Source organism: Littorina saxatilis, linkage group LG17 (genome assembly GCF_037325665.1).
Source record: "Littorina saxatilis isolate snail1 linkage group LG17, US_GU_Lsax_2.0, whole genome shotgun sequence".
In the NCBI taxonomy this organism is placed as follows: Eukaryota; Metazoa; Mollusca; class Gastropoda; order Littorinimorpha; family Littorinidae; genus Littorina; species Littorina saxatilis.
The window spans coordinates 36,544,828-36,572,616 of NC_090261.1; the positions used below are offsets into that span (position 1 = coordinate 36,544,828).

The window sequence follows — 27,789 nt, forward strand, 5'->3', positions numbered from 1 at the left end:
ATATTTTCAAACACTAAGTCTGCAATGTGAATTGAGAAAGGAAACAAACCTGCATCGGTCCCGCATAGCCATATGAGTGGAAGGGACCTTAAAGGCCAACATCGCGGGAGAGACAGATGTAGCCTTGTTATTTCGTGCTTGTAATACATCCTGTGTCTCCAGCAACACTAAATGTATCTCTGTGGCCTTCTTCTAAAGCAAGGCTTTGTCTCCTCGAGACGGATGTTCGGCTTTAAAAACAACAACATTAACCAACCATTGTCCACTGTGTGCTTACAGGTGGTGGTGAACGCTTTGATCAAGGCCATCCCCAGCATCTGCAACGTGATGTTGGTGTGCATGGTCTTCTGGCTCATCTTCGGCATCATGGGCGTGCAGCTCTTCAGCGGCCGCTTCTTCGCCTGCTATTACACCAACGGCACCCGTGTTGAGGTCAGCATCGTCAACAACAAGTCGCAGTGTGACGCCGATTTAGGGTTCGAGTGGATCAACGCCAAGGTCAACTTTGACGACGTCATCCAAGCCTATCTGGCTCTCTTCCAAGTGGTGGGTGAACCGTTGAAAGGCCTTGGTTTGTTGGTTGAATGTTGTTGTGGACTCTGAAAACAGTTTTGGTGAGGGTCGTTGGGAAGTTGTTGTGGTATGGTAAAGTACGCTAGTGGGAATGCATGAACACTGCGTCTGTATCGACGACGTCATGCAGGCATGTCTGGCTCTCTTCCAAGATGCAGGTGCCAGAACAGTTCTTGCAAATGGGAGGGGGGGGGGAGGGGATTCAGTAATGGTTGTTTGAAAGTTGTTATTATATCTTGAATGTACGCTAGTAATTGGGAATGCACCATTGCTAACCGTGACCTGCTTTGCCCTCTTGCAAATGGTTGGGGCAAGAACTGATCTTGAAAGAGGGAAGTACACAAAGAATAATGAAGTTGTGTTTGTTTCATTTTTTTAGAGTAGTTTTGATATTGATCAATGCATGATGATGAGAAATGGGTGTCAATGGGTGATAACAAGCGGCATGTTTGGTGTTCGTTTTACGAGATGTACTGGATGAGAATCGCTTATTCTTTCAACTTTCTTGGATATCACGCCGCCAGACCATGTGCATTTCGGACAATTTGTGATAAGAAGATGTATTGTGCGTGTTGTGAAAGCGTTGGCTGTACATGCTTCCTCACTTGTGTGTTTAAGAAACTAATTTACAAACGTTGTAATTTTTCAGGCCACCTACAAAGGATGGATCGATATTATGAACTGCGCCATTGACGCAAGAGGCGTAAGTAGACCAAGCTTACAGTCAGGCTACGTTCAAAGGAAGGAATTTTGCAAAGTCACTGACTTACTGATTGACAAGAACAGTAGACGTTTCAAGAATCTAAAGTGTAAATTTAGAATCCCTTTCAGACTTGCTTTCTTTTGGGCTAACATGCTTTACGGTTCTGATCATATATAGTGAATAAGATAAGATAGTAGAGAGTGTGAAGCTTTTACAAGCAAATTTAAACATTCGTTTCAGACTAGCTTTCTTTTGGGTTTACATGCATGAATATCTTAATCATATATATATTACATGGCAGAGACGGAGAAGTATGAGAAGAAAAACCTGTTCATTTGAGGACATGATAATTGTATCCAGTAAGCTTGCAACAGATTTGGGATACAACACAAGAGATGCTAGTACACTGCATATGACACAACATTGAATGCAAAATAAGTGTTAGAACAGAAGTGGAAAAGTTGCTGCTTCTGCTGCTGATGGTGATGATGATGACAACGACGATGGTGGTTTTAACGATGATGATGATGATGACGATGATGATGATGATGATGATGATGATGATGATGATGATGATGATGATGATGATGATGACGGTAGGTTGACGAGCAGCCCGATGACGAGGTGAACATTTACAGCTACATATACTTCGTGCTTTTCATCATCCTGGGTTCTTTCTTCACTCTCAACCTCTTCATTGGTGTTATCATCGAGAATTTTAACTCCCAGAAGAAGAAGGTGGGTCTCTCTCTCTCTCTCCCTCTCTCTCTCTCTCTCTCTGCCTCTCTCTCTCTCTCTCTCTCTGCCTCTCTCTCTCTCTCTCTCTCTCTCTCTCTCTCCCCTCTCTTCTTCTTCTTCTTCTTCTTCTTCTTCTTCTTCTTTTTCTTCTTCTTCTTCTTCTTCTTCTTCTTTTTCTTGTTCTTCTTCTTCTTTTTCTTGTTCTTCTTCTTCTTCTTCTTCCCTGTCTTTCTCTCTATGACTATCTGTATCATTGTTTCTACACTTCCACAGCCGTCTTTCCTGCTGTGCTAAATTACGACCGGCTGCTCTAGTTTATTGTGATTGTTTTTCTTATGTCTTGCTGATGCAGTTCGGTTTTATATCCTTGAATGTAAACGATGCTCAGAACTATGTTTGAACCCTTGAGTTCTGTTTGCTCCCAGAGTGAAAAGCAACAGCAGACCCATTGAAAGCCTTGATGTCCTAACCTCTTCTTCTTCTTCTTCTTCTTCTTCTGCGTTCGTGGGCTGAAACTCCCATGTACACTCGTGGGTTTTTATTTTGCACGAGTGGAATTTTACGTGTATGACCGTTTTTTACCCCGCCATTTAGGCAGCCATACGCCGTTTTCGGAGGAAGCATGCTGGGTATTTTTGTGTTTCTATAACCCACCGAACTCTGACATGGATTACAGGATCTTTTTCGTGCGCACTTGGTCTTGTGCTTGCGTGTACACACGGGGGTGTTCGAACACCGAGGAGAGTCTGCACACAAAGTTGACTCTGAGAAATAAATCTCTCGCCGAACGTGGGGACGAACTCACGCTGACAAATCCAGCGCGCTACCGACTGAGCTACATCCCCGCCCAGATGTCCTAACAAGTGAATGCTTTGTGTTTTCTGTATTTAATAGATTTAAAGATTCCGCCTTGATTTGTACACTATCGTGTTAACGGGCAAAGACCTGCCCAAGCTGTTTCATGGAGTGAGTGGATATTCTTTTCACTTCCCGTGGACTCAAAATAAAAAAATAAATCAATAATCGCCTTCGTCCTTGAATGTTGGCGTAACTCGATTCTTGACGATTTTGATGTTGTTGAGCTCTAAAGTAAATGATTCTCAATGAAAAATATTCTCTAAAATACGACGGACAATACATGATTTAACATTCTTTTATCTTTCTATCCATACTAAGGACAAAATAATATAAACACTATTTCATAATAAAAATAATAAATTTTTGCCTTCTGCTGAAGGGAAAAAAAATACCGATTGTCAACAATCCCAAAAGTGAATTCTTTGTGTTTTCTGCTGGAAGTGATTTGACTTTACTTTTTTATAACCGGGATGTTAACAGGAACGATGTGCTAAAGGCAAAGCAGAGGAGGGAGAAGTAACACCCAGTGTGGCAGCTATTTTCATTTTGTCAATGTGTAGGAAAATTAAAGGCAAATCATGGTCTGCTGTTGCTAAATTACCTTTAAGTTAAGTTTCCAACCTTCTGCTTTACATTCGTTGGTCTGACTTGTATGATTTGTAACTGACCTGTCTTTGTTTTAAAGGGGAACCGAATCCAAAAGGACACATAGACTTACACATTACCCGAACGTTGCAAAAAAACAAAGACTATTTTGAAATGAGACACTTTGCCTAAGACTAATGCCGTGTGATACAATGGCATCTCACAATAACAACCAAAACACACAAACAGTACTCTCCTTGCACCTTAGTCGTGCGCTAAAGTCAAAGCATGGGGTTCATCATTTTGATTTGACCATCAGGGATCTTCTTCTGCCACAGTCCTGTTGCCTGTGTTGAGCCTGCTATAGAAAAAAATGTAAGCATATTACACAGGGGGAAAAGTAGTGCAACGCCCTGCTGTGATAATACTGATAGTTGCAGTACAAAGGTCCCGGATGGTCAAATCAAAATGATGACCCCCATGCTTTGACTTCCACGCCTGACTGAGGCCAAATCAAACGTACCAGGGTTTCTGTGTGCAATGTGGGAGGCACACCCCAGACTTCAAAGTACGATACAAGGGCAGCATTTTGACCACTTAAATGTGTCCGCACAATATAACACTGGTGTCATATCATGACGGATATGTTTTGGTCAAGGAAATTGACGAAGGGACAACAGATGTCCTTTATTTGGAGGTGACCTCTCATTGGAGGGTCGATATTGCATGTATCACTTTCAATCCACGTGTCGTTTTGGGTTTGGTTCACCGTAAAACGTATCAGATTGATCTGCTGTGACTTTCCACCTTGGTACCTATCCCCTAGCCCTCCTTTCCCTGTACATCCTGTGTTAATCCTGTGTTAATCCTGTGTGGTCTCCAGCAATTAGACCTAAGTACTTTGTCAACAATCGGTAGGATCTCGGTTAGAATGTACAAATATTCTTTGCATTTCATTGAAGAGTGTGATTTCCACACAATCTTAAATTTGCATCTGAAGTTAATTTTAACTGTCGGCTATTTGGAAAGAATTTCTATGTGTGAATTTTCAGTGGAATGTTTTGCAGATTCGGCTGACAAACATGCGTAAACATGACAATACTGTTGAAAACTTGAGTAGCAGTAAATTACAATCTCCTAATGGGTTATGTATCAGGAGTCTTATGATTCGAATTGCTGAAGAGCCTATTCCGATTTGATTTCCTGTGTTTCATTGCTTTCTGCCATTTCGGCCCTATACATTCCAGGTTTCAGAGGGTGTAAGTTTCGGTTGAAATATTATGTTTTACATTCTTTTTCTAACATCTTTTCGTCTGTTTTTTTGATGTTTTTTTTTTACCTTTCTTATCTTTTATACCCTCGACTTTTTTTTTATTCCGGTATGCAACCCTACCCCTTGTTACACTTTGAATGAATGACAACTCAAAAGTCGGGAGCCTAATTTTACTGAGGCTCGCATGCCGATAACTTTTATATACCCTCCTTCCACACAGATATTCTTGTTAAAGTGAATCGATTGATTCTTAGGTCATTCCTTGTGACGTCACAACATCTCCAGTACGTCCGCACCTTCATCCTGTCACATATGTTTAACCTTAGACACACAAAATATGCACTGGTAAAGGGTCAGTTCTGAAACGATTTGTTGTTGTTTTGTGTGTTTTTTATTTTTTGTCACGTTATTTTCATTCTGGCCCCAAACATGTTGTAGTGTCAGGGTGTTTTATTCGCCATCTGTAGCAAACAAAAATGATCATGCATACACACAGGTGTTCGCCATTTGTAGCTTAGCCTTTTACAGACACATTAATGCATTCCCCTGCATGTGTTGGGTTTGTCACCCTTGACAAAAAACATGTTATTGCCCTTAAGACTTTCTCAAACTAAAATTTCGTCCCGGCAGAACGTATAAATTAGCTGTCAAAAACATTTCTTGATATCATTTACTGTGAAATGCTACTGCATGAGTTGGTCATCTAATTAAAAATCATCCAACATGACGCAAAGTTTATTTCTATTCCATCGCTTTCACATTTTTACACAGACGCATTTTAGGGATCATGTCATCTCTTGTTTAATCAGCTGAACTTAAAAAAGGGATTCAGCTATTTTGAAAAGTGTAGTGTAGATTCCATTAGCAGATCTGAAACGGTGAACTAACTGTGCAGTTCACAACTTTTATTTAATTATTAAGCCCACACATTTTCAGTTTTCTTCGCGAAATAGGCCCGGGCTTTTATTGTCCTAAGCCTCAAGTAGAGTAAGAGTTAAAAACTGTAGCTTTAAAAAAAATGAACTTGATCAACCTTGCCTGTTAGAAGCAATTTTATTTTATGTATGGCTTCAGATAACATTTTAGAAGACACCCAGAGGGGATGTCACATTTCTGACTTTTCAGTATCCAAGATGGCGGCTAATTAAAAATGGCGGCCAACCCTGACGTAAGTCTGGCACATAATATTAGCATCTCATTTTAAAAGTATTTTTGAGAGGAATAGATATGTGACATCAGAAAAGGTGCGAACATACTACCATTCATGTTAAAAGCATTTTAGTGGGATCAATGCTTTTACGGCCAGGCATTTGTCAACTCATATATGGGTGCGTCTCAGAATCTCGTCCTCTGTTTGTGACATTATCACCAAAAGTAAAATCTTCCCAGAAAACTTTGATAATACTATTTACACACTTCTCAGGGTGTACCTTTTCAGTTTAAACAAGAAAAAATATAACATTGCCTTTAGTTTGCCATATATTGAGCATTATTTGGACCATGTGTGCAAAATCACCCGTGTAACATGGAAAAAATAAAAGACAAAAAAACTGCATTTATAAGGCTGAAAACGACTTTTATTCAGTTATTATTGTTGAATCACAAGCCATTATAGAGTTCAATATGAAATGACTACATGCAAACAACAAAATAATGTTTTTTTCAAAGTTCCATGCATTTGTCAAAATTTCAATACAAAAATCAAAATTAATTAATGATATCCTGATCAGAACATGTTGATACATGGCATTCATTCAGTCTTATTGACATTTAACCGTCACAATAGCATATATACAAAGATTTGTTGCTCTAAGACAAAATGTTAGAAAGTTATCCCAAAAGAATGCAAAATGGTCACCGATGTAACATGGAAACATCACTTTTGTAACAAAGAAACGGTTATGCTTTTTCCCACAAACTTTACTAAATGAAGCTGATTTTGCAACCAGATTCTTCTTAGGTAAAATGCCAAACACTAAAACAGGAACAGAAAGAAAAAAAGCTGGACAAAATCAAGCAAACTTGGCCCCAAAAAAGAGAAACATTAATGAAAAGTTCATCACCCACGTAACTCGGAAACGAACAACCAGACATGTATTATAAGGTTTGACATGAAGAATGCAAATGTTCAAAAGTGGTTCATTCAATTGTTGAGACAATAAACCAAAGGCATTGGTTACATATAGAACAGTTGCCACTTGCAGTTAATTAATTTATTTTAAAAGAAATAATGCCCCCTGGCATTGAAGGTGGGGTCACGAATCATGGTTGCATCAGATGTAGGGACTAAGGAAATATCATCGATCCCTGGAAAGCAATAGTAGTTCCCCTCCGGTTTCCTTCGAAGGAACGTTACCACCAGTTCATCAGGTCGAATCTCTTGCACCTGAAACATGCAAGTACCTGCGATTTCAACTAAAGATTGATGCAATATGTGTACTAGTTTCACTAACATGAATTTGTTTAATGTCTATCAAGATTTTGATGCATCCACATTCACTGGCTAAAAACAAAATAAAGTAATTATTTTGTTCAGACTTACCATTCCATTGAACATACAACTTTTACAATTAAAGAAAACATTGACACTTACCGTTCCTTTAAATGGATTTCGGAAATTTAATTTTCATCATAATTTTTTATATTTTTAATTTTCAGAGCTTGTTTTTAATCCAAATATAACATATTTATATGTTTTTGGAATCAGGAAATGATGTAAAATAAGATGAACGTAAATGTGGATCGTTTTATATAAAAAAAAAAAATATTACAATTTTCAGATTTTTAATGGCCAAAGTCATTAATTAATTTTTAAGCCACCAAGCTGAAATGCAATACCGAAGTCCGGCGTTCGTCGAAGATTGCTTTACACAAATTTCAATCAATTTAATTGAAAAATGAGGGTGTGACAGTGCTGCCTCAACTTTTACAAAAAGCCGGATATGACGTCATCAAAAGTATTTGTCGAAAAAAAGAAAAAAACGTCCGGGGATATCATACCCAGGAACTCTCATGTCAAATTTCATAAAGATCGGTCAAGTAGTTTAGTCTGAATCGCTCTACACACACACACGCACAGACAAACAGACACACACACACACATACACCACGACCCTCGTTTCGATTCCCCCTCTATGTTAAAACATTTAGTCAAGTTTTGACTACGTGAAATCAAAAGAAAAACTATTATTAACAAATGTGTAGCCTAATTTTTCACTTCATAGAATATCATAGCAGCAAAAACTCACCTTTTCTTAAGAACCTTGGGTGTTGATCACTGTCGTAACAAAATCACAGACTTCGGAAACATTCTCGAAATCTTTCTTCGCTGCTGGAAGCTGAACTATTTCTCTCTGTAACTGCGCATGCGTAGTCACCCGCACCTCTAAGTCACTACGCGCAAAATAGTTCTAATCTTTCTTCAAAACTCTAAACATTATTTGCAAAACCGTTCACCATCGTAACGGAATTTTGAAGAAGCATGTCATATTGCGCAACTTTCAACTTAGTTTGCAGATGCAATTTTGAGAAAATAATACTTAAATAACATTTAGCTTAGCGATTTTCTATGCCCTTTCATGTCAAGATCGTGTTGAAAATGAATATGCAAATTCTAAAGTTCAAATTTAGGACTTGTTGCTGTTGCACGCGTGCGGAAACATATGTTACGACAGTGATGGCAAACTTTCAAGCGATTAATTTCGTTTAAAAAAACAATTCTGTGGACAAAATAACATTTCAACTGTCAAGTACACTTAAACCAAACACACATAACAAAAATAGCAGTCCTTGGACATTCTAAACGATTCTTGTAGTGAGGTACAAAACTAGTTGATGGTTCATGTCACAGATCAGACCTTCATTTTTCACGCATTTAATCATTTCTTTCGCAAAACAACCTTCATAATAATCATGCAAAATACTCAGTTTTGTTTGTACTATTTCTTTATTCATTTTACTTCTCAAACATACCAATATCATGATTTAAAATTCAGTATGTTTCAATTGTGGGCTAATTTGATTATGGCACACACAAAAGGATCAGTTTCTGAGACGCACCCATATATATATGACTTGGAGCAAGCAAAATACTTTCAACAAATTGAATATTGAAAAAGAGAACGTTTTCAAACACATTTTATATTAAATCTAAATAAGAGAAACGAAGTTCACATTATTGTTTAATAATCGTTATCTTGATATTACAAACTGTTAATCATTTAGCAATCTCGTTCAAAGATTAAGCATGAAACAAATTTGCTGTACACTAATAAGTTACTAAAAATACAATGGACAAACAAACACACAAAGAAAAAAACAATACAATGGACAATGACATAACGAACATAAAAGTTAAAAACATAAACCGCTTAACTGCTCTCTTTGAAAATAATGTTCTTTTAAAAATATACGCAATATGCCTTCACATGCAGAAACGGAAATAGGCATAACTTGTGACACTTTTAATGAATCAGAAACAATTTTGAAACCCATAAAACAAAAATTAGACACACGTTTTACCCTCTACCCTCATCTCTCTTCTTTCATGAAATGATACATTTGAACAAGTAAATGTTTGCCTTGAATACAGTGTAAATGAAGATATAATGATCAGATTCATTAGACATTGATTCGATGAATGTTCTGTTACACTTTTGAAATATATACGAAAATACAGATTCCTAACTTCAGCTCTCATACATTGAACAAAGTAAAACAGCAACCACAAATGTACAATCGTGACTAAGAATTCAAACTTGCCCTTTGCCACATTGTTGCATGCAAATTGGTTTCTGCCGTTAACTACCTTGTAAGTGTCCAGTAGCAAGCAAACGCCCAACCATACTTCATGTCATCAACTGTGTATAGGATATAATACCTTTTAACCACCCCCATCCCTTCCATGCCACCACCCCCCCCCCACACACACACTCTCACACACACACACAAAGGTACAAAACACCAGTTTCTTAAAGATGTTAACCTCTTCGCAAAATACTGAGATATAATTCTAGGGAATAATGACAGTATGCTGCGATGAGGTCATACCGTTGAGTTCATTCTTTTGCAACTGCAGTCTGGATAGTCATGCCAAAAATGGACGAAGAAATGACAGATTAATCTAGTACGTGTTAAAGAGGTCGACCTAGGTGGATTTAAAGCGATCAAATGAACGGACTTTTTTTTTTGATACGCAGTGTTTGACACGTATCTTACCACCATCACCCACCCCCACCCGCCCCTTTCTCTCTCTCCAGGATTTTGCTAGATGGCTTTGATCAGGACACATGAACTAACTACAATTATAAGGATTTAGTGTGTGCAAGTTTGTGACTTTTGTTTAGACACACGTGCTGCTGCTCGTAACGCTGGATATATGAAGCAGATCTTAAGTTATCATTTTCATTCGTGATATGAGCATTTGTTTAAAACTATGACGCAAAGTGATTGTTGTGGTTAGTTTTCATGTTCCATTCTGGCAAGGCACTTGCATACACACGAACGTGTCTGTGTCACAGAGAAAGGTACACGGAGAGTATAGTCATTTTTGCCCAGCAACAATCGTACTAGCATTCTCATACCAAGTGATAAAATACCGCTATTTCTCATGAGGAACAGATTTTGAGTTATCATTTTCATTTGTGATATGAGCATTTGTTTCAAACTATGACGTAAAGTGATTGTTGTGGTTAGTTTTCATGTTCCATTCTGGCGAGGCACTTGCATACACACGAACGTGTCTGTGTCACAGAGAAATGTACACGGAGAGTATAGTCATTTTTGCACAGCAACAATCCCACTAGCATTATCATACCAAGTGATCAAATACCGCTATTTCTCATGAGGAATAGATTCAGTACAGGGTAAAGTAACTAGAAACACCCACCCCCTACTTTTGGGCGTAAGGGGGATGGGCGCTTACAAGGTAGTTTACGATACAGGTCATTTCTAGATAGTCTCAGTTCTGGACTTAAGTTTAGTGCCACTGCAGATTAAGATCAGTGGGCGGCACCAACATTGCTTTTTTCGGATTTCTCTCTCTCTCTCACAAAGCAATGAAACTTTCAGTGAAATAAGGTTTCTGCAGTATTCTTTGCACAGGCACAATGTTGCACATGCCAAAGCGAGACGTGTGCATCTGCAAGGCATGTTTCTTTTGAAGAACACCCAGTTCCATGCCGGCAGCAGAAGCAGGTTCCGAGGTGAGAAGTGTGTGTTGAAGGAAAATAGTGTCAGGTTCTGATCTTCTTAACTCCCAACCACTCTCCTGAAACGGTGGAATATATGTTCGAGTGTTTCACTTCTCTTCCAGATCAATGTACTGTCTCGAAGTGATCGTGTGAAGCGCAGAAGAACAAACACCAGTTGCATGTTGGTTCTCCAGAACTGAAATTTTATGCGGAAAACTGGCAAAGAAGAGCCCATAGAGCTTTCAAAGTGAGTTTGTCGGCATTGTTTGTGGGAGCTGTGGTTTTTCCAATGCTCAAGATTTCGTCAAGTCATGAAGATTTCATGTACCGCCTAATCACCTTCAAAAAGTGTATGTGCAAATGAAAGACCCCCATCTTTCGAACTTTTCCGTTTGCGTTGCCATATTGCAGCATTTTGGCCTTGCAGTACAGATGCTTGTCAAACGCCTTCAAATAGTTTTGTCATTGCTTGACATTTCTTGATCACTGTCCAAATGGTGTCAAAGACGGGGTCTGGAGCCTTGTTATGAGCGGACATGGGCCAACTGAATATTCACCTCCCTGGAACTTTTTCTCAATCTGGCTGCTGTCTCAGGCAAGTCAGCAACTGCATACTATGATAAGGTCTTATCCTCAGGCTTGTTCAACTCATGTCAACGTTTTCATAAAATGTTACATCATAGATTCAGATTCATTCACTGTTGAAATATGCTTCCCCTGGTCTGCCGATATTTCCTCAAATGGACTTTGTTGGCGTTTACGCAGTTATGCCAAATTTGCGTTGCTACTGAAGGACGAATAGCACACTTTATGCCAGACGAGCTTCATCTTCTTCTTCTTCTGCGTTCGTGGGCTGAAACTCCCTCGTACACTCGTGTTTTTGCACGAGTGGATTTTCACGTGTATGACCGTTTTTACCCCGCCATTTAGGCAGCCATACGCCGCTTTCGGAGGAAGCATGCTGGGTATTTTCGTGTTTCTATAAGCCACACAACTCTGAAATGAATACAAGATCTTTCCACACGAAGGGGGGTAAGGTACCAGCAGGTCTGCACATAAGTTGACCTGGAAGATCGAAAAAATCTCTACCTTAACTCACCATGCGCGGCCGGGATTCGAACCCACGACCTACCGCTTTGGTGGCCGGCGTCTTACCACAAACCCAGCTTTAATGCCCGTCTAGAGCTAGATGAGCTGATCTTTTTAATAAATAACGCTTTATTTTCTGATTTCAAATGCTTTTGGGATTGGTCATTATTCTGTAGCCTTTCTACAATGATGTCAGTAACGTTGCGCAGGGAATATCCTACGTTACCGTTCTCAGCAGATTGCTATTTTGCTTGTTTTCCGCAAATCCTGGCAACAATTGTTGAGTTTGAGTCAATTCAAGAAGCTTTCTCACGACTCATAGATGGTTACATGTTGCTGAATTTCACAATGTCAAGAGTCTTGAAACCAACTGTTAAGATTGAAAGGATTGAAGACAAAACGGAATATGCAAAATAACTTAAAAATGTCAAATATCGCCTTTTCCATTTGTCCAACAAAAATAAAACATTTGTCAACGCCTTTATCACATTAATAAACATAGGAACAGACACTAAATGTTCCCACAAACACCAAATATGAGCGAAAATGTGTGAAAATTCTTGTTTCAATGTCCGCCATTTTGTTTTCAATATGGCGGCCAAAATATTAGTGGAGCAAGGTGACATCCCCTCTGGAGATGTTCACGGACATCTAATTGAAGCATCCAGATGGGATGTCAGCTTCTAACAAGCAAGGTTGACCAAGTTCACCATGTCCGACTGGAGCTATCTCTCTAAAGGTTTATTTGACGCTTCTTTTTAGACATTTTTCATATTGTTATAAGGCCTTTACATTTCAGATGCCATGTCTTCACTACATCGGTTGGGGCTTTTTTCCCTATGCATTAAATCAAGATTTATTTTGCGTTCTTTTTTAATCATTTTACGAGTGAAACAATATTTATTTTGGTGATTTATGTTGTTTTGTTTTTCTTTTTATTTGACTCTTCCAAAACACGCGTTGACTAATTTTTTCTATTCTTATTGCGCACTTTTATCCAGTTCATTTGGATAGCTTTGTACACTTTTAGACATTTGATTTTTTTCTATACCGAAAACAATACTGCTATACTTACTAATACATTGGTGTACCTTCGTATTTGTTTATTTCATTTTATATTTGACCAAGGCATTAACTGAACAACTATCAAAGAGGGCACTAACAAATGTGTACACATTTTCACCAACGCTATGCATCATTTTAATCCTTGTCACATTCAACTTTACAGTGTCACATAAGGAATGTATTCTGCACGGCTGTAGCGTTTAGCGATTTCTTTTGCACTTTGTTTTCTTTCTTAGCAGTATAATGGGGTTGGTATTTTCAATTTAATTTTTAGAAAATCGCGGCATAGCGATCCTTTTTTTCTCAGTTATCTACGAATATACACTTATTTCTAATGAAGCAACTACCTAATATCATCTTGAAGATACCTTCCTGCTCATTATATCTGGATATGACGATCGTGTTAACCTTTTCTCCATAAGATCATAGGATCTTTTTAACAAACGACTATTGTGAGATTTGCATGATGCTTTATTTCTATAAAACAGGCACAGAGCGGCGGGTTCTCAAGACGAAATGTGCATTCTGATATCGATATTACGATTGTATAAAAAGGGATATTCAGTTGAAAAAGTCCCACTCTCTTTGATAATGTGGCATGACGTTTTATCACGGTACACTATAAGACGTGATACAAGTTTGAATGGATCTGGGATAGATTTGCACGACGAGGAAGGTATCTTCACTAAGTACATCATGTCATCATAACTCATTAATCAGTACTGTTCAGTTTGTCGCTCTTGCGACTCAGGTCTACAAAAGGTCGAAGTTTTCCCCCTGATTGCAAGACTTAACAGTCATTAAACCGTTTATTGTGTGAAAAACAAGTACATGAGCTTATCCACTGATGATTGCATTATGTTGTCCAATTGGTTACCGCCATTAGAAGTTAACTGACTGCACAATCTGTTTCTGAATGCTATTTAAAGGGACCTGTTAGTGGCCTAGCGCACTTCATGCATACTTATGACCATAGACTGACCCGCAGATGTTAGCTTCAAACTATTTATTAAAACCGTAATTAATACTTTTGCAAAATGTATTTTGTTGTGTCCTGAATCATGTATGACGGGTTATGAACTTGTATGTGTGCAACATTTTGATAACATTGTATTGATGGAAGTTATAACTCAATTACTTATTGGACCGAGGTGGTTGGTTGTGGTTGTTGTTGTTGTTGTTAAACTTAATGACTTTGAATGAAACGCTAGTCGAATCTGTGTCAGTTAGGGTATATGCACACCGGATATAGTAGACTTTTGAATTCTACTTACAAATGTAATTATTTACAGAAGCCAATGTGTTTGATCGATTTGTGTTTTTCGGAAGGAGTTTGATTTTTTCATGGGGGTATATCCACAACATTGTGAAGAAAGACAGCTAACGCGAACACTACATTTCATTGACAAAATAACACACACACACACACACACACACACACACACACACACACACACACACCTACACACACACACACACACGCACGCGCACACACACACACACACACACACACATACACACATACCCTCCTTTTCCTAGTGGCACGAGAACAGCATGTCTTATGATTTCAGTTTCTGTAAGTGTACTTGTAAGGTCGGAAACAACTACTGCAGCTAGTGCCACAATCAAGACACGAATTCCCGGGAATCCCAGAATGTTTTGAGCTGTGTACGAAGGAAACGAATCTTTGAAGTACCCTCTTGGTTTCCGGCAGTTCAAGTATGGATGATATATATACCATATTACAATTTAAGAAACAAAATAATGTCTCCCGAGCTCTGTAATGTATATGCTTTATCCAAGTTACTACTGTACTTTAGAATTATACCCCGAAAAAGCCTCCGTGAATACTTCATCACTAAAAGCCTAGGGCACGGTAGCACTGGTGCATGGGTGAGTATTTATCCTAAAATGTTGTCAACGAAGTAAAAGATCATAGCAAGGACATATTCTCTGTAAATTAACATGCGATACAATAACCTTTAACCACATAACAATCCAAGCTGTAAAGAAAACAAAAGAGAAGCACGCGTTACCCCTACCCACACCTGACCTGTCTATTTGCACGTGCACTACGACACATACGTACATGTACTTACCATGAAATAATTGCCTTGAACCTTTTTGACAGGCTGGTGGATCGCTGGAATTGTTCATGACTGACGACCAAAAGAAATACTACCAAGCCATGAAGAAAATGTCGTCAAAGGCGCCACAGAAGTCCATACCAAAGCCGAAGGTACTTTGTCGATTTGTGCTTTCACTTTTGCTGCACTGTGTCGATCGTAAATTCCTGGCTATGTTCCCAAGAAATGGGTTCTTTTGGGTCTCTGGTTGGTTGTTTGTTAAATTGCTAGTGTAGTTGTTTGCATTTTGACGTGGTTTGTTGCTTTAGCTTAGTTTGTTTAAACTAGGCTGGGCTTTTTTTTCTCCCTTTTAGCTTCAATGAGGCATTGGTCGTTTTCTTTTCTAGCTCAGGATAGTGGTATGAATCATCGTGTCCTTTCTGAACTCAAACTTGGAGTATCCATCTGTCTTTTCCAACTCAAAATTATGCAATTTATCTTTTTATTTCTAGCTGCAAACCGTCAGACTAGACTTTTTCTGTTCTATTTTTCTTTTTAAAACTGTGGCACTGATTTGTTGGTTTTTCTAGCTCAAATTTGAGACGTTGATCTTTTGTTTTTAGATCAAAATCGATGCACCTATCTTTTAATTTACTGGGTTTGAATTTGTGGAATTTATCTTTTCTTTTCTTATGTCAAACTGGTGCATTATAATTAATCATTTCTTTTCATCTCATTTGTGTTGTAGCTAAAATCTGCGGTACTGAGTGTGTTAATGTTTTGTTTTAAGTCTACTTCAAAAGTGTGAAATTGGTCGGTGTTTTACTGTCCCACAGTGTCATCAGTCTTGTTTTTTTCTTTTGAAGCTCAAGATTGCAGCAATTATCTTCGATGTAACAACGGACCAGAAGTTCGACATTCTCATCATGATGATCATCATGTTGAACATGCTGACCATGACCTTGGAGTTCTACGGGATGCCTCAGGAGATGACCAGCGTCTTGCAGATCATCAACACTGTCTTCATCGCCGTCTTTACTTTGGAGTGTGTGCTCAAGCTCATCGGGCTCAGGCATTACTACTTCAAGATCCCATGGAACGTCTTCGACTTTGTGGTCGTAGTGCTGTCTATTTTAGGTGAGTGCATTGCTTCGCTGTTTGATGCTCGGTATCTTGTAGCTTGTTGATAGCCCATTCTAGGCGAGTGCATTGCTTCGCAGTTTGATGCTCGGTAGCTTCTAGCATGTGGAAAGTCTATTGTATTGATGTGTCGTTTGGTTCTAGGTATCTTCCTTCCTGTTAATAGCCCAGTATGCGTGAGTGAATTGATTCGCTGTTCGGTTCTAGGGTTTCTCTAGCTTGTTGATAGACCACTCTAGTTCCCAGTATCCTCTAGCTTGTTCATACCCCATTCTATGTGAGTTCATTGATTGGTTGAGCGATACTGGGTTTCTTCTAGCTGGTTCCTAGCCCACACTAATTGAGTGAATTGATTGGCTGTTCGGTTCTCGGTATCCTCTTGCTTGTTGTTAGCCCATTCCAGGCGAAAACATTGATTTGCTGTTCGGTTCAGGGAATCCTCTAGAGTGTTTCCATTGCTATCCTATTCTCGGTGAGTGCATTGGTCCGCTGTTTGGTTGTGTGTATTCTCTATAGCTTGCTACTATTGCTAGCCCGTTCTTGGTGAGTGCATTGGTTCACTATCCGGTTCTGGGTATCCTTCGCTTGTTACTATCCCTTTCTATGTGAGTGCATTTTTCCGCTCTTCTGGGTGTCCTGTTTTGCGTTTAATACTATCCCTAGCCCATTCTATGCGAGTGCATTTTTCCGCTCTTCTGGGTGTCCTGTCTAGCTTTTGATACTATTCCTAGCCCATTCTAGGCGAGTGCATTTGACCGCTCTTCTGGGTGTCCTGTATAGCTTTTGATACTATTCCTAGCCCATTCTAGGCGAGTGCATTGATTACTTGTTCTCAGGCTTCGAACTGTCCTATCATCTAGCTCGTTGCTGTTAAACATTACTAGCACATTCTATAGGTGAGCATGTAACGCTGTTACTCATCTTTGTGCGGTTCTGGCTCTCTTCTATGCTCGTTACCATCGCTAGCCTTGCAAGCAAGTGAACATTCTTATTTATCGATCAATGTTTGTATTTCCTGCTGGGTTGTGTAGGCTTATGACGATAACAGAATATGAAGAAAGCTTTTCAAAGATAGTCCTGGACATTTTTTGGGGGGGGAGGTAGCATTTCAGGCGGTAACACTGAAAGGGGCGTGTTCCCGGGTGTTCCCCGGACCTAAGATTAAAACAGAGGGAAAAAAACCGAAGTTGACTTGCTCGAAGAAGGAGGGAAAGGCTGAGGGCTGGCTGATAGTGTTGTAATTGGACGAAGCTGTAGCTGTGGTAGTTGAGTCGAAGCTGTGGCTGTGGTTGATGAAACATGGCCCACTAGGTGGGGCTAAGCCCTTCGCTCCCTACATGACTGGCGCTCTCCATCCTTCATCTCTACTGCGGAGCACCCGCTGACACGTCCGTCTAGTCTGCCAGCCGGTCATCGAGGATGGATCTCTCTCTCTCTCTCTGTCTCTCTGTCTCTCTCTCTCTCTCTCTCTCTCTCTCTCTCTCTCTCTCTCTCTCTCTCTCTCTCTCTCTTTTTAAAGAGACTTGCATCAGTCTCGATCAGCCAATAACTGCTCAAGAGACGATAAACAATAATAACCAACCAATCTCTCTTTTTAAGTGTGTGTGCGTGTGTGTGTGCGTGCGTGTGTGTGTGTGTGTGTGTGTGTGTGTGTGTGTGTGTGTGTGTAGATGCGTGCGTGTGTGTGTGCGTTTTTCAGCCTATTTGCATCTCCTTCTTCGTTTGTTTGCCTGACGAATTAATTGAAATGTAGAGAAAAACTTCCTGTAAGCAGTTTTGTCGTCGTTGTTTTCAGATATGAAACTGTCTGTTTTGCATGTGTGTTTTCAGCCACTTCGCTGTCGGAGTTTGAGGACAGCTTCTTCATTTCGCCCACCCTGCTGCGTGTGATTCGAGTGTTTCGCGTGGGCCGCGTGCTGCGTCTAGTCAAGTCGGCCAAGGGCATCCGCACGCTGCTCTTCTCGCTGGCCGTGTCCCTGCCCGCGCTCTTTAACATCGGCCTGCTACTCGTGCTGGTCATGTTCATCTACGCCATCATGGGCATGAACTTCTTCATGAATGCGCCGCAGAAGGCTGGGCTGGACGACGCCTTCAACTTTGACACCTTCCTGCGGAGCTTCATCCTGCTTTTCCAGATGTGCACCTCGGCCGGCTGGAGCGACGTGCTGAACGGGCTGATCCATGACTGCCCCAAGGACGGCAGCCAGTGCAGGTTATACACCATGGCCACCGTCTACCTGGCGTCCTACCTGATCATCAGCTACCTGGTGGTGGTCAACATGTACATCGCCGTCATCCTGGAGAACTTCTCGCAGGCCACGGAGGACGTGCAGCAGGGGCTGACGCCGGACGACTTCGACATGTACTATGAGAAGTGGGAGAAGTACGACCCCAAGGCCACCAAGTACATCCCGCTCGAACAGGTCTCGGACTTCGTCGACTTCCTGGACGAGCCGCTGCGCCTGCCCAAACCCAACCACTTCCTGCTGGTCAAGATGGAGATCCCCATCTGCGAGGGCGACCGCTGCTTCTGTCGCGACATCCTGGACGCGCTGACCAAGAACTTCCTGGGCACGTCGGACACGAGTTCCGTGCCCGTCAAGGTGGGAGACCTGCGCGACGACGATTACCACCCTATCAGCACCACCCTTAAGCGGCAGAAAGAACACTACGCCGCGCGCATCATCCAGAAAGCCTACAGGAACTACAAGCGGCGAAAAGAGGACGACTCCGATGATGATGATGACGATTATGGCAGCGACGGAGGTGGTGATGGTGGTGGAAGAAGTGGTGGTGGTGGTGGTGGTGGAGGCTTTGGTAGCAAGAAGAGGAGGCGGCGGAGCGAGAGTGTGGGAGGGGACAAGGAGAAGGGGAGCGAGGCCAGCGGAGGGTCAGCACCAACGACCACCAGTGGTAGTGTGGACACCACGAGCACCGTGCACCCTGCTGACGACGAGGCCGCCGCTGGCCACGTGGTGGTCAATGTAGACGGTGATATAGACTCCCGCTCTGTGGAGCTCAAAGCTGACAGCGGTGTGGTGGCATGATGGTGGTGAAATGATGTGTGTGGTCTTGTGGTCGAAGCTGATACCTAGCTGTTCTCCCCAACTAAAACGTGATCATACCTTGATAAAAAGGCTGGGCATTTTTCTTACTTTACAACACACAGGAGTTGTCGAAATGGCTTGAGACCTTGCTGAAACGAATCACGGTAAATTGTTGTTGTCGTTTATCCTTTCTTGTTCTGCTTGTGCCGTCAGCTCAGACTTGAAACTGTGAACTGCGGTTCTGAAACAATGTGTGCTGTCTGCATTCTCCTGGATTACTCAAGCACAGCTCAGAGGGGAGAGTGGAGTACTTTTTTCACACACCAATCAAGGTTGATATTCTTGCCGGTGGATGTCTTTCACGGCTTTGATCAATCGCGTAGCTTAGTGCAAGCTTTTTCTTTGCAATCTCGAAGTAGCTGCTTTTTTGCTGAGCGTGTGAGTGCTACAAGATCTGTTAAACGAAAGTGGATGAGATCAGATGCTTTTTCCTTGCAATCATTCAAAGATTTCTTAGTTTAGTTGATGTAGACTTTTTGTAGCTGAGGTTGCAGAAACTTTGTGTCAGATCGTGATGTGACGAGCTCCATGGAATCCTAAGTCTCTCTTGCAAAGTGATGTGTCCGTGAACTACCAACCGGAATCTGGAGAGAACTTAACTACAGACGGTTCCAGCTTTGCTTGCAAGATTGTTCAAGCCATCGTTCCTTTTGTAAATTGTGCACAGTTTGGCTTTTGCCAAAGTCTTTCCGTGGAATTTTCTCTTCTTCAGAATTTCATTTTCTTCTTCATCATTTTCATTGCGTACCACTGGTCATCTGTGCTGATACTGAAATGTTGGTTTTAATGTGTGATTGAAAAGCGCTGATTTTTTTTAACATAGTTTAAACTCCTCACCGAATCAGGTCACATGACACGTACGATTTGTGTTTGTGATGTGCCGCATTGTGATTTGTAACTCGTATTCAACTACGGTATGTAACTTAACCTTTCCAAATTTTCTCTTTCCATTCCAGTCTGTAACATCGTGCATTTCATAAATGTTAAGCTGTGTGCTTGTTTGTTTTTGTCCCAGATCATGTAAAACATTTCATCAGAACAACTTGGGATTGTATCCCTCATAGTGTCGCTTTGCAACGGCACATACTTTCCTTATTTCAGGGTAAATGCTTTGTGTGTTATTTCCATAACGTGAGTATACAGACATCGTGGCAGCACTGCTATGCTGTGAACAGTACTACAGGAAGCGGATATTGGCACGAGTTCAGCGCCCAAAGGATGCTGGGAAACGCACCACATGCTTGTTAGAGAACTGTATATTGGACTTTAGCTGTTGCATGCGGCGGTCATTGCACAATGAATCAAATGTCAGAACGAAAACGAAAGTTGAGAAAGCGAGCGATGGGATAAAATGTTGTTTGTTAAAGATGTTGCTTACCAGAGTGGAGATTGGCTGTTTCATTAAGCTGTGGTTTGTTGGCTGTTATGTTGTTAAGGACACTTCTATGTAAACAAACATAACTACACAAGGGTTTTCCTCTCTGCTTTTGCGACATGTCTTTCTACGTTGTTGGGCATTTCTGAAAGATGACACATTTCAGAATGGTTTTCTTGTTTTTTGCTCGAATTTTGTATACATGCGGCGAAATGAAAATCATGTATGTACAGGACGTAACAGAATGTTTGTCAATGTAGAACACAATCTTGTGTGTATCAACTGTGGGTCTAATGAAAGAATGACAAAGCGTTTCTCAACATTAGCTCGCAAAATACCCCCAAAAATATAGATAAATATTGAAACCCGTTTTATCATCGTTGACCCTAAACTCTGAAAAAAAAACCGGCAGAGAAAACAATGCTTTTTCCGTACTGATCTGAAAGATTCGAAAGCATTTTGCTTGTCTGTTAGATTATGGTCATTCTAACCTTTGGGGTAGAGATTTACAAAAGAAGATAAGCATAACTTGTTTTCAGAAAAAATAACAAAAACACATTAACTTGGTATATGTATGAAGGTAAGAGACTGCTACTCTCGATTTGTGTGTGAGGGCAAACTGGTTGTATGTCTTTCTATCATATCACCATGTGTACTTACTTGTACATTCGTTTGCTAATGTTACACTCACCTTTCTTCTGCCGCGGTTCCTTTCCTCGCGATATTTGGCTTTGAAAACATGTACAGACAGTCTGCACGTTTTTACCATGATCAATATTGGATTTGGCATGCAACTGTACCCACTGTACGAAAGAGGTCTTCTTGTACATTATTGTTTGTTCATTTGAGCGTCCTGGTTTTGTCTCTTCTCTATTTATGTTCTCGTTGTTTTTTTATGTCCTATCTGCTAATACAATTATGATCTTTATGCAAAACAGTTTTGCAAATGATAACTTGTGTATTATGTAAATACGTGTGATGCAAAGTGTATGAGTGTCTGGATTTGCCCTGTGGCTGTTTTTGTTATTATTTAAGTTTACATTTTGAGCGTGTACCAGTCTGATTCCATAACATTCCATTTGTGACGTCATCCGTTGTGGTTGTCTTTGCTAGGTTAAAAAAAAACCAGTACATTCCGGAGAGAAAACAGTTGTACCTTGTGTACAATTTTTTGAACGTCATTCCACGAGTAGACTTACATTGATCTGGTTTTTCTTTACTTTAACATTTGCTTTAAAAATAGAACCTCTCCGATATCATGAAAACGTGAACTTGCAAGTCAAAGCATTCCTGTAGACAATCGTCCTTGCAGTTTTATATAGTTTTTGCTTTAAATTGAACACCTCCGGAGTTTGCATCTTTCAAATAGAGGGTTTTAATAATGTAATGATATTTGTGTATGTACTTACACAAAGTTGCTAAGAAAATAACTTTTATTCTGCGGGAAAAAACGTTGATTGGAGGAAGGTCATGCTTGACGCATTAGAAAAAAAATGCACGACACAAAACCCTCAAATCTTTGACAACTTAAAACATTTATCGCACAAATCGTCTCTAACTAATTTAAGATATATTGGATAGAACGCCGATTTAATAACCGTTTAGCAAGAGACTACTTCGCAAAAGTGTAAGCGTCCTTGTAAAGAAAGAAAGCGTGAAAAAGCTTCAATACAAACAAAATTAAAAAATTCTTTTGTGGAAATGTCCATTACTTTTGGGGAAGTTTAAGAGCCAGTGATCCTCCAAAGACGGAGCCTAGCTGCCTATATGACGGTGTGACTGAAAACGTTTGTTCACTTAATCTTCACTTCTCTGTACCAAGTGGCCCCACCAGTTGTAAGCTCGGGTACACTTTACAACATCCAACAAAAAGCAAGTAAATACTATCGAGGGTTGGTCGAGAATGCAATCGGGGAAAAAGGTCAGCTGTGCGCACAACGCTAGATGCATTGCCGAAATCTTCTCTTGCCTGTAATACTTAAACACTGTGATCGTCACGAACGTACCCCAACACACACACACACACACACACACACACACACACACACACACACACACACACACACACACACACACACACACACCCTAAATCATTCTAGGAAAACGTTTGAAAATTTAAGAACTCAACGTCTATGTGTTAGCCAATGGCAAATCAGGTGACTGTGGCGTAGGTTGTATCGCTAGATTTCATTGGGTGTTTCGTCTGTTAATTTGCATGCCATCGACAAGATCAGTAAACGTCTTCCCATTATGTTGTTACACTTACGAACGTTTGCATTCAGTAATCAGACCTTAGGTTTGAGATAATTTAGTTTCAGTGGGCGTTCAGGACAAGCGCGTTCATTGCCCTTTCCTTCAATATTGTTAGTGTAACCGAGTGCCGAAACACTACGATCACCTCGGGAAGCGAAGTGCAATCAAACAGGATTGAAAATGTTAGGGCTAATTTCTTAGCCCTATAAAAACTGTTATGCAAACCCGAAGGTTTCCATGAACATACAGACAATCGGAAACCACCAGACCCCATCACAAACTGAATTCCACAATACACCGGTGTTGACTTTTAAAGGCCAACAACTCGGGTGCACAGTCTGCTGTGAAAGGAACGGTAGCCTCCCCTGTCACATTAGCAATATAGACGAGGATACTGCAATATGATATGTATGAAAACATGAACATTTGAGGCTGAAACCTTTCCGGCTGTGTGCAGAAAAAAAATCGTATGGAAATCAGTCACGATTTGGTGTGAAATATCTTTGTATTTAGGGACTTTTTCTAGTGAGGTGGTACACACACACAATCTGAGGACATTCTTCAAACTAGCTTTGAAAGAAGTTACCGAAACGCTATCCTCATAGGTTCGCAAACAAAGGACTATATAATTATGTGAATGATATTTTAAGGTACAAAGAAAGCCCTAGAGATGATTAACAGCAATGTCAATGCACTGTTCATGTTTCTTTACCGACTTGGTTGTCTCCGGTTTTCGTGCACTGGACTTTTTATCGTGCTTGAATTTAGGGTTCCGTGAGAGAAAAAAACGAGGCGGACTCTGTCTTTGGTTGACAGTTTATAGATGGATAGGTTGAATGGATGAATGGATTGAAAGATGGGCTGGATTGATGGGTTGGATGGTTGGAATTTTGTTGGACAGACGGATGGATAATGTATGAATGGATATGAAGGTGGGTTTCGTTTGTATGATCGGTGGGTGGGTGGGTGTTCATGGATGAGTGGGTTGATGAGTGTATGGATGTGGACGTGGAGATAAGCGATCCAATTGCAGTCAGTGCTGAATAAGCGAGTGAGTGGAATAGATTGAGAGAGACTCAAATATGTGAGTATTGAAAGTGAGTGAAAATAGATGCTGACTGATTGATACAATTGTTGAATTGTGTTAATTTCTGTTTATTATTCTCTAGCTAAGTTACGCAGCTAAACATACAGGTTGCAAACTACAGCAACTACATTGTGTCGATTTTTAAGCGCAAGGCCTCCTTTTCAGCTACTGTATAATACTAGTTTGCTGTTAACAATGTGAGTTATATACTTCGGTAGAGTAAGTCATGTCTTTTCAACTTTTATCCATTCGTCTTGAACGCTGTACTCTATAATAAACAAGAGTTGTATATGAATGCCCACGGGTTAAGTTTGTTTTTTCCACATCGAGTTAGTCACATACTGTATAAAACATAACATTTGTAATCATTCGTTGAACATGGAGCCACACTTGTCGATCTTTTGTTTCCCCGCATGTTTTAGCTTCAATTCACAGATCATTTTCTGTATTTTGCCATGTATCTTATAAAAATTAAAATCGTTTTTGGGTTTAATCATAAAAACACAAGATGCACGAATACTCATGTAAAGTGTGGTAAGTTGAACAACCACCGTATGTAGCTAGATTCAAACAGATTAAGTTTTCGGCGTCTGGACCCTAGTTGTACCACCGAAGTTATCCTTAACACAACAGAATTTTCAGACAGTTTTTTTCCCCAAAACCAACCGAATGACCGATAGTCGCCTCATTGGGGTTTTTTAAGTGCTAAACATATTGTAGTATTTTATGGAAACACAAGTTATGAAGGCATTGCTTGTAATAATTTAAACTCAAATTCATGTGCAGCTGTGCTACAGGTTGTACAATTCAGGTTTGCCATACAGAATGTAAATTGAAGAAAAGTTGAGATACAGATTGTAAAATCATAAGTTGTACTATAGGTTGTACAATCCAAGAACCCTTGTGATACAAGTTGTCAAGTCCAAGATTAAATTGTGATACAGGTTATCTGCACGAAAGCGAAGTGACAAACGTTATGTGAAGCCGTAAGTAAGTCAGACGGGGGGGAGGGACGGTTTCTGCTTGCTTTATACAAACGGGTCAATGTTATTACTATTCTGTTTGGTTTATTTGTGGTCTTTCCAAGTTGTTGGTCGTCTGTGGTGCGTTAAATATCAGTTGCTACTGGCTGGTTATCATTTAGGCGCCGTCTGTGATATTATTCAAGTATTTGTTTCCTTCTGTTACCCTACACTTGGCCTCTTTGGAAACCAACAAATCTTTTCACTTCAGCATCCTCGTTCCAGTTGACCTACTCAATTGACTGATTGTCTTCATCTGTTCAGTTTGCTTCATCCATTTCAGACTTTTCTGTATACAATGACTTGTATCATTTGCATGTATGCTGAGCGGGTGAATTTAACGCTTACATAACGCTAGTGTGTGTTCTAAAAACGAGAGACGTGTAGAGTGTAATGGTAGTAGCTTAGCTGCAACCTTATTCGCTTGTTTTTGCGGCTTGGCTTGTACAGTTGTTATGATTCTTGTATGGATCCTCCCCCCGCGGGTTAGGGGGAAGAATTTACCCGATGCTCCCCAGCATGTCGTAAGAGGCGACTAACGGATTCTGTTTCTCCTTTTACCCTTGTTAAGTGTTTCTTGTATAGAATATTGTCAATTTTTGTAAAGATTTTAGTCAAGCAGTATGTAAGAAATGTTAAGTCCTTTGTACTGGAAACTTGCATTCTCCCAGTAAGGTAATATATTGTACTACGTTGCAAGCCCCTGGAACAAATTTTTGATTAGTGCTTTTGTGAACAAGAAACAATTGACAAGTGGCTCTATCCCATCTCCCCCCTTTCCCCGTCGCGATATAACCTTCGTGGTTGAAAACGACGTTAAACACCAAATAAAGAAAGAATTGTATGGATCCGGCATTTTTTCTTCGCCGTCGTTCACACGGACATTGACATTCGTTATGCATGATATGAATTGTGTTTTTTTTCTCTTTCTATTTCAGACTGTTGCCCGGTTGACCGTGCTTGGAGAAATGAAATGTGCGAATACTTGCGTTGTTTTGCTTGACCTGAAGTTTTGAAAGTACGTGCGCGTGCTAGCTTATATGTGTTCTCTACTTCACGTTTTCATCAACGAGTCTGTTTGTTCTGTTTTCTTTTTTTCTGCTCAAGTGTTTGAAAAAGTGTGGTGGCCTGGCAAAAAAAACCACTCCAGCGCTTCTTTGTGACTTTTACTCTGATCACTGATGTACATAATTAATTATTCTCAGCACTTCATTTATGATTTAATTAGCACTCGTTAATCAAACAGGCAAGCTCGACGTACTTAACGGTGCAGTGTAGTGTTTCTCTTGCTTCAGTCCAACTTAACTTGTCATTTTTGCACTTCTCTCTTTGCAGTCATTGGTATTCCACTCCTCATCTGTTAAATAAGTCGGACTACACAACAGGTGTACATCATTTTAACCAAATTCAGTATGTGATTGTAATGATAAGACTGTTTCACAAAGTTTAAACTTGGACTTAAGTTGAGCTACGTACAAAACATGGTCATTTCTATATGCAATTTCGAAGGAATCCCAATGTTTGCGTCACAGGCAGTCACATTTAGTGTTAGCTTTGCCACTCATCTTGTAAGTGTTGGAGAAAGAATAAATAACAAAGAACAAGAAAAGCCACTGAAAGACTGAAGAGTAAAACCCTTAAATCTAAGCACAAACACTAGGTTGTTTCAGAAACACTCAAAACATTGCCTGTACGAGTTATTCCTTCTCTTTGGTTGATGCGTTAGCGATGAAGAAATCCTTCAACTCGCAGAAGCAAGGGGTACAACTCTTCTCTTACCTTTGCAAAATGGGCGAACATGTGGATCTTTTCCCGCACAAAAAGTGAACATGTTTTTTTTGTTGTTTTTTTAAATCTTTCAAAGCGCTGAAGTATCGAAGGAAAAGACCAAGTAAATTTCGACGTGACAGTAACAAGATAAAAGAGGCTGGAAGTTAATGGATCCAAATAATAAAGCTTTATTAGATAATCACAGAGTTCAGGGGAAAGAGGACAATAAAAACATGGAGCTACGAATAGGCTCTGTGTTTGCGGCAAATAGAAATTTAAGCACTTGCTGAAATTCCCATCTCGTTAATGCTTGATTTTCTTAGTCACTGAAGTAGCCGCTTTATATAGAGCAGGGATGTCAGGGGGGAAATACAACTTTTTTTCTTTTTTTTTTTAAATCTTGCCCCGTAGCTCCTCCCCTTTTTAGTCTTTCGTTCCTTTCTCTCTCTCACCATTTCTGTCTTTCGCACTTAATCGAACATTGTTCCACCCATTTTTCTCTATCTCTGTCTCTAGCGTTCTGCACCTTGGTTTCACCGTGTGAGGTGTGAGGGGTGGCGCTGCTCTCTTGCGGGCAGCTTTGCCCCCACGCACCGACGCACTTCACGATATACTATTTACACACAAAAGACGGTTTTACTGAAATAAACTATTTGATACACTCAAGTGTGAGGAGCCTTCTTTGGGTTGAAAGTGCTGCCTTCTTTGGGTTGAAAGTGCTGCCTTGTTTGGGTTGAAAGTGCTGCCTTCTTTGGGTTCAAAGTGCTGCCTTCTTTGGGTTCAAAGTGCTGCCTTCTTTGGGTTCAAAGTGCTGTGTGTTTTGATGTGTGAGGTTTGACTGAAAAGGTTTTAGTGTCTGTTTTGTCATTTGTTTTTACATTCGTGTATGTTTGA

At 40.2% G+C, this 27,789-nt stretch overlaps 1 protein-coding gene across 1 annotated transcript in view; it reads left to right on the forward strand.

The window, feature by feature from the left end:
- The window catches only part of LOC138953273 (sodium channel protein para-like), an 88,405-nt gene extending 60,849 nt beyond the window's left edge, over positions 1–27,556 (forward strand). The window contains exons 26-31 of the mRNA XM_070325072.1: positions 280–546; positions 1,223–1,276; positions 1,877–2,014; positions 15,207–15,314; positions 16,008–16,278; positions 18,112–27,556. Of these exons, the coding sequence (XP_070181173.1) occupies positions 280–546; positions 1,223–1,276; positions 1,877–2,014; positions 15,207–15,314; positions 16,008–16,278; positions 18,112–19,328 (2,055 nt within the window). The 3' untranslated portion in view covers positions 19,329–27,556. The remainder of the gene's footprint in view (positions 1–279; positions 547–1,222; positions 1,277–1,876; positions 2,015–15,206; positions 15,315–16,007; positions 16,279–18,111) is intronic.
- The last annotated feature ends 233 nt before the right edge of the window (positions 27,557–27,789 follow it).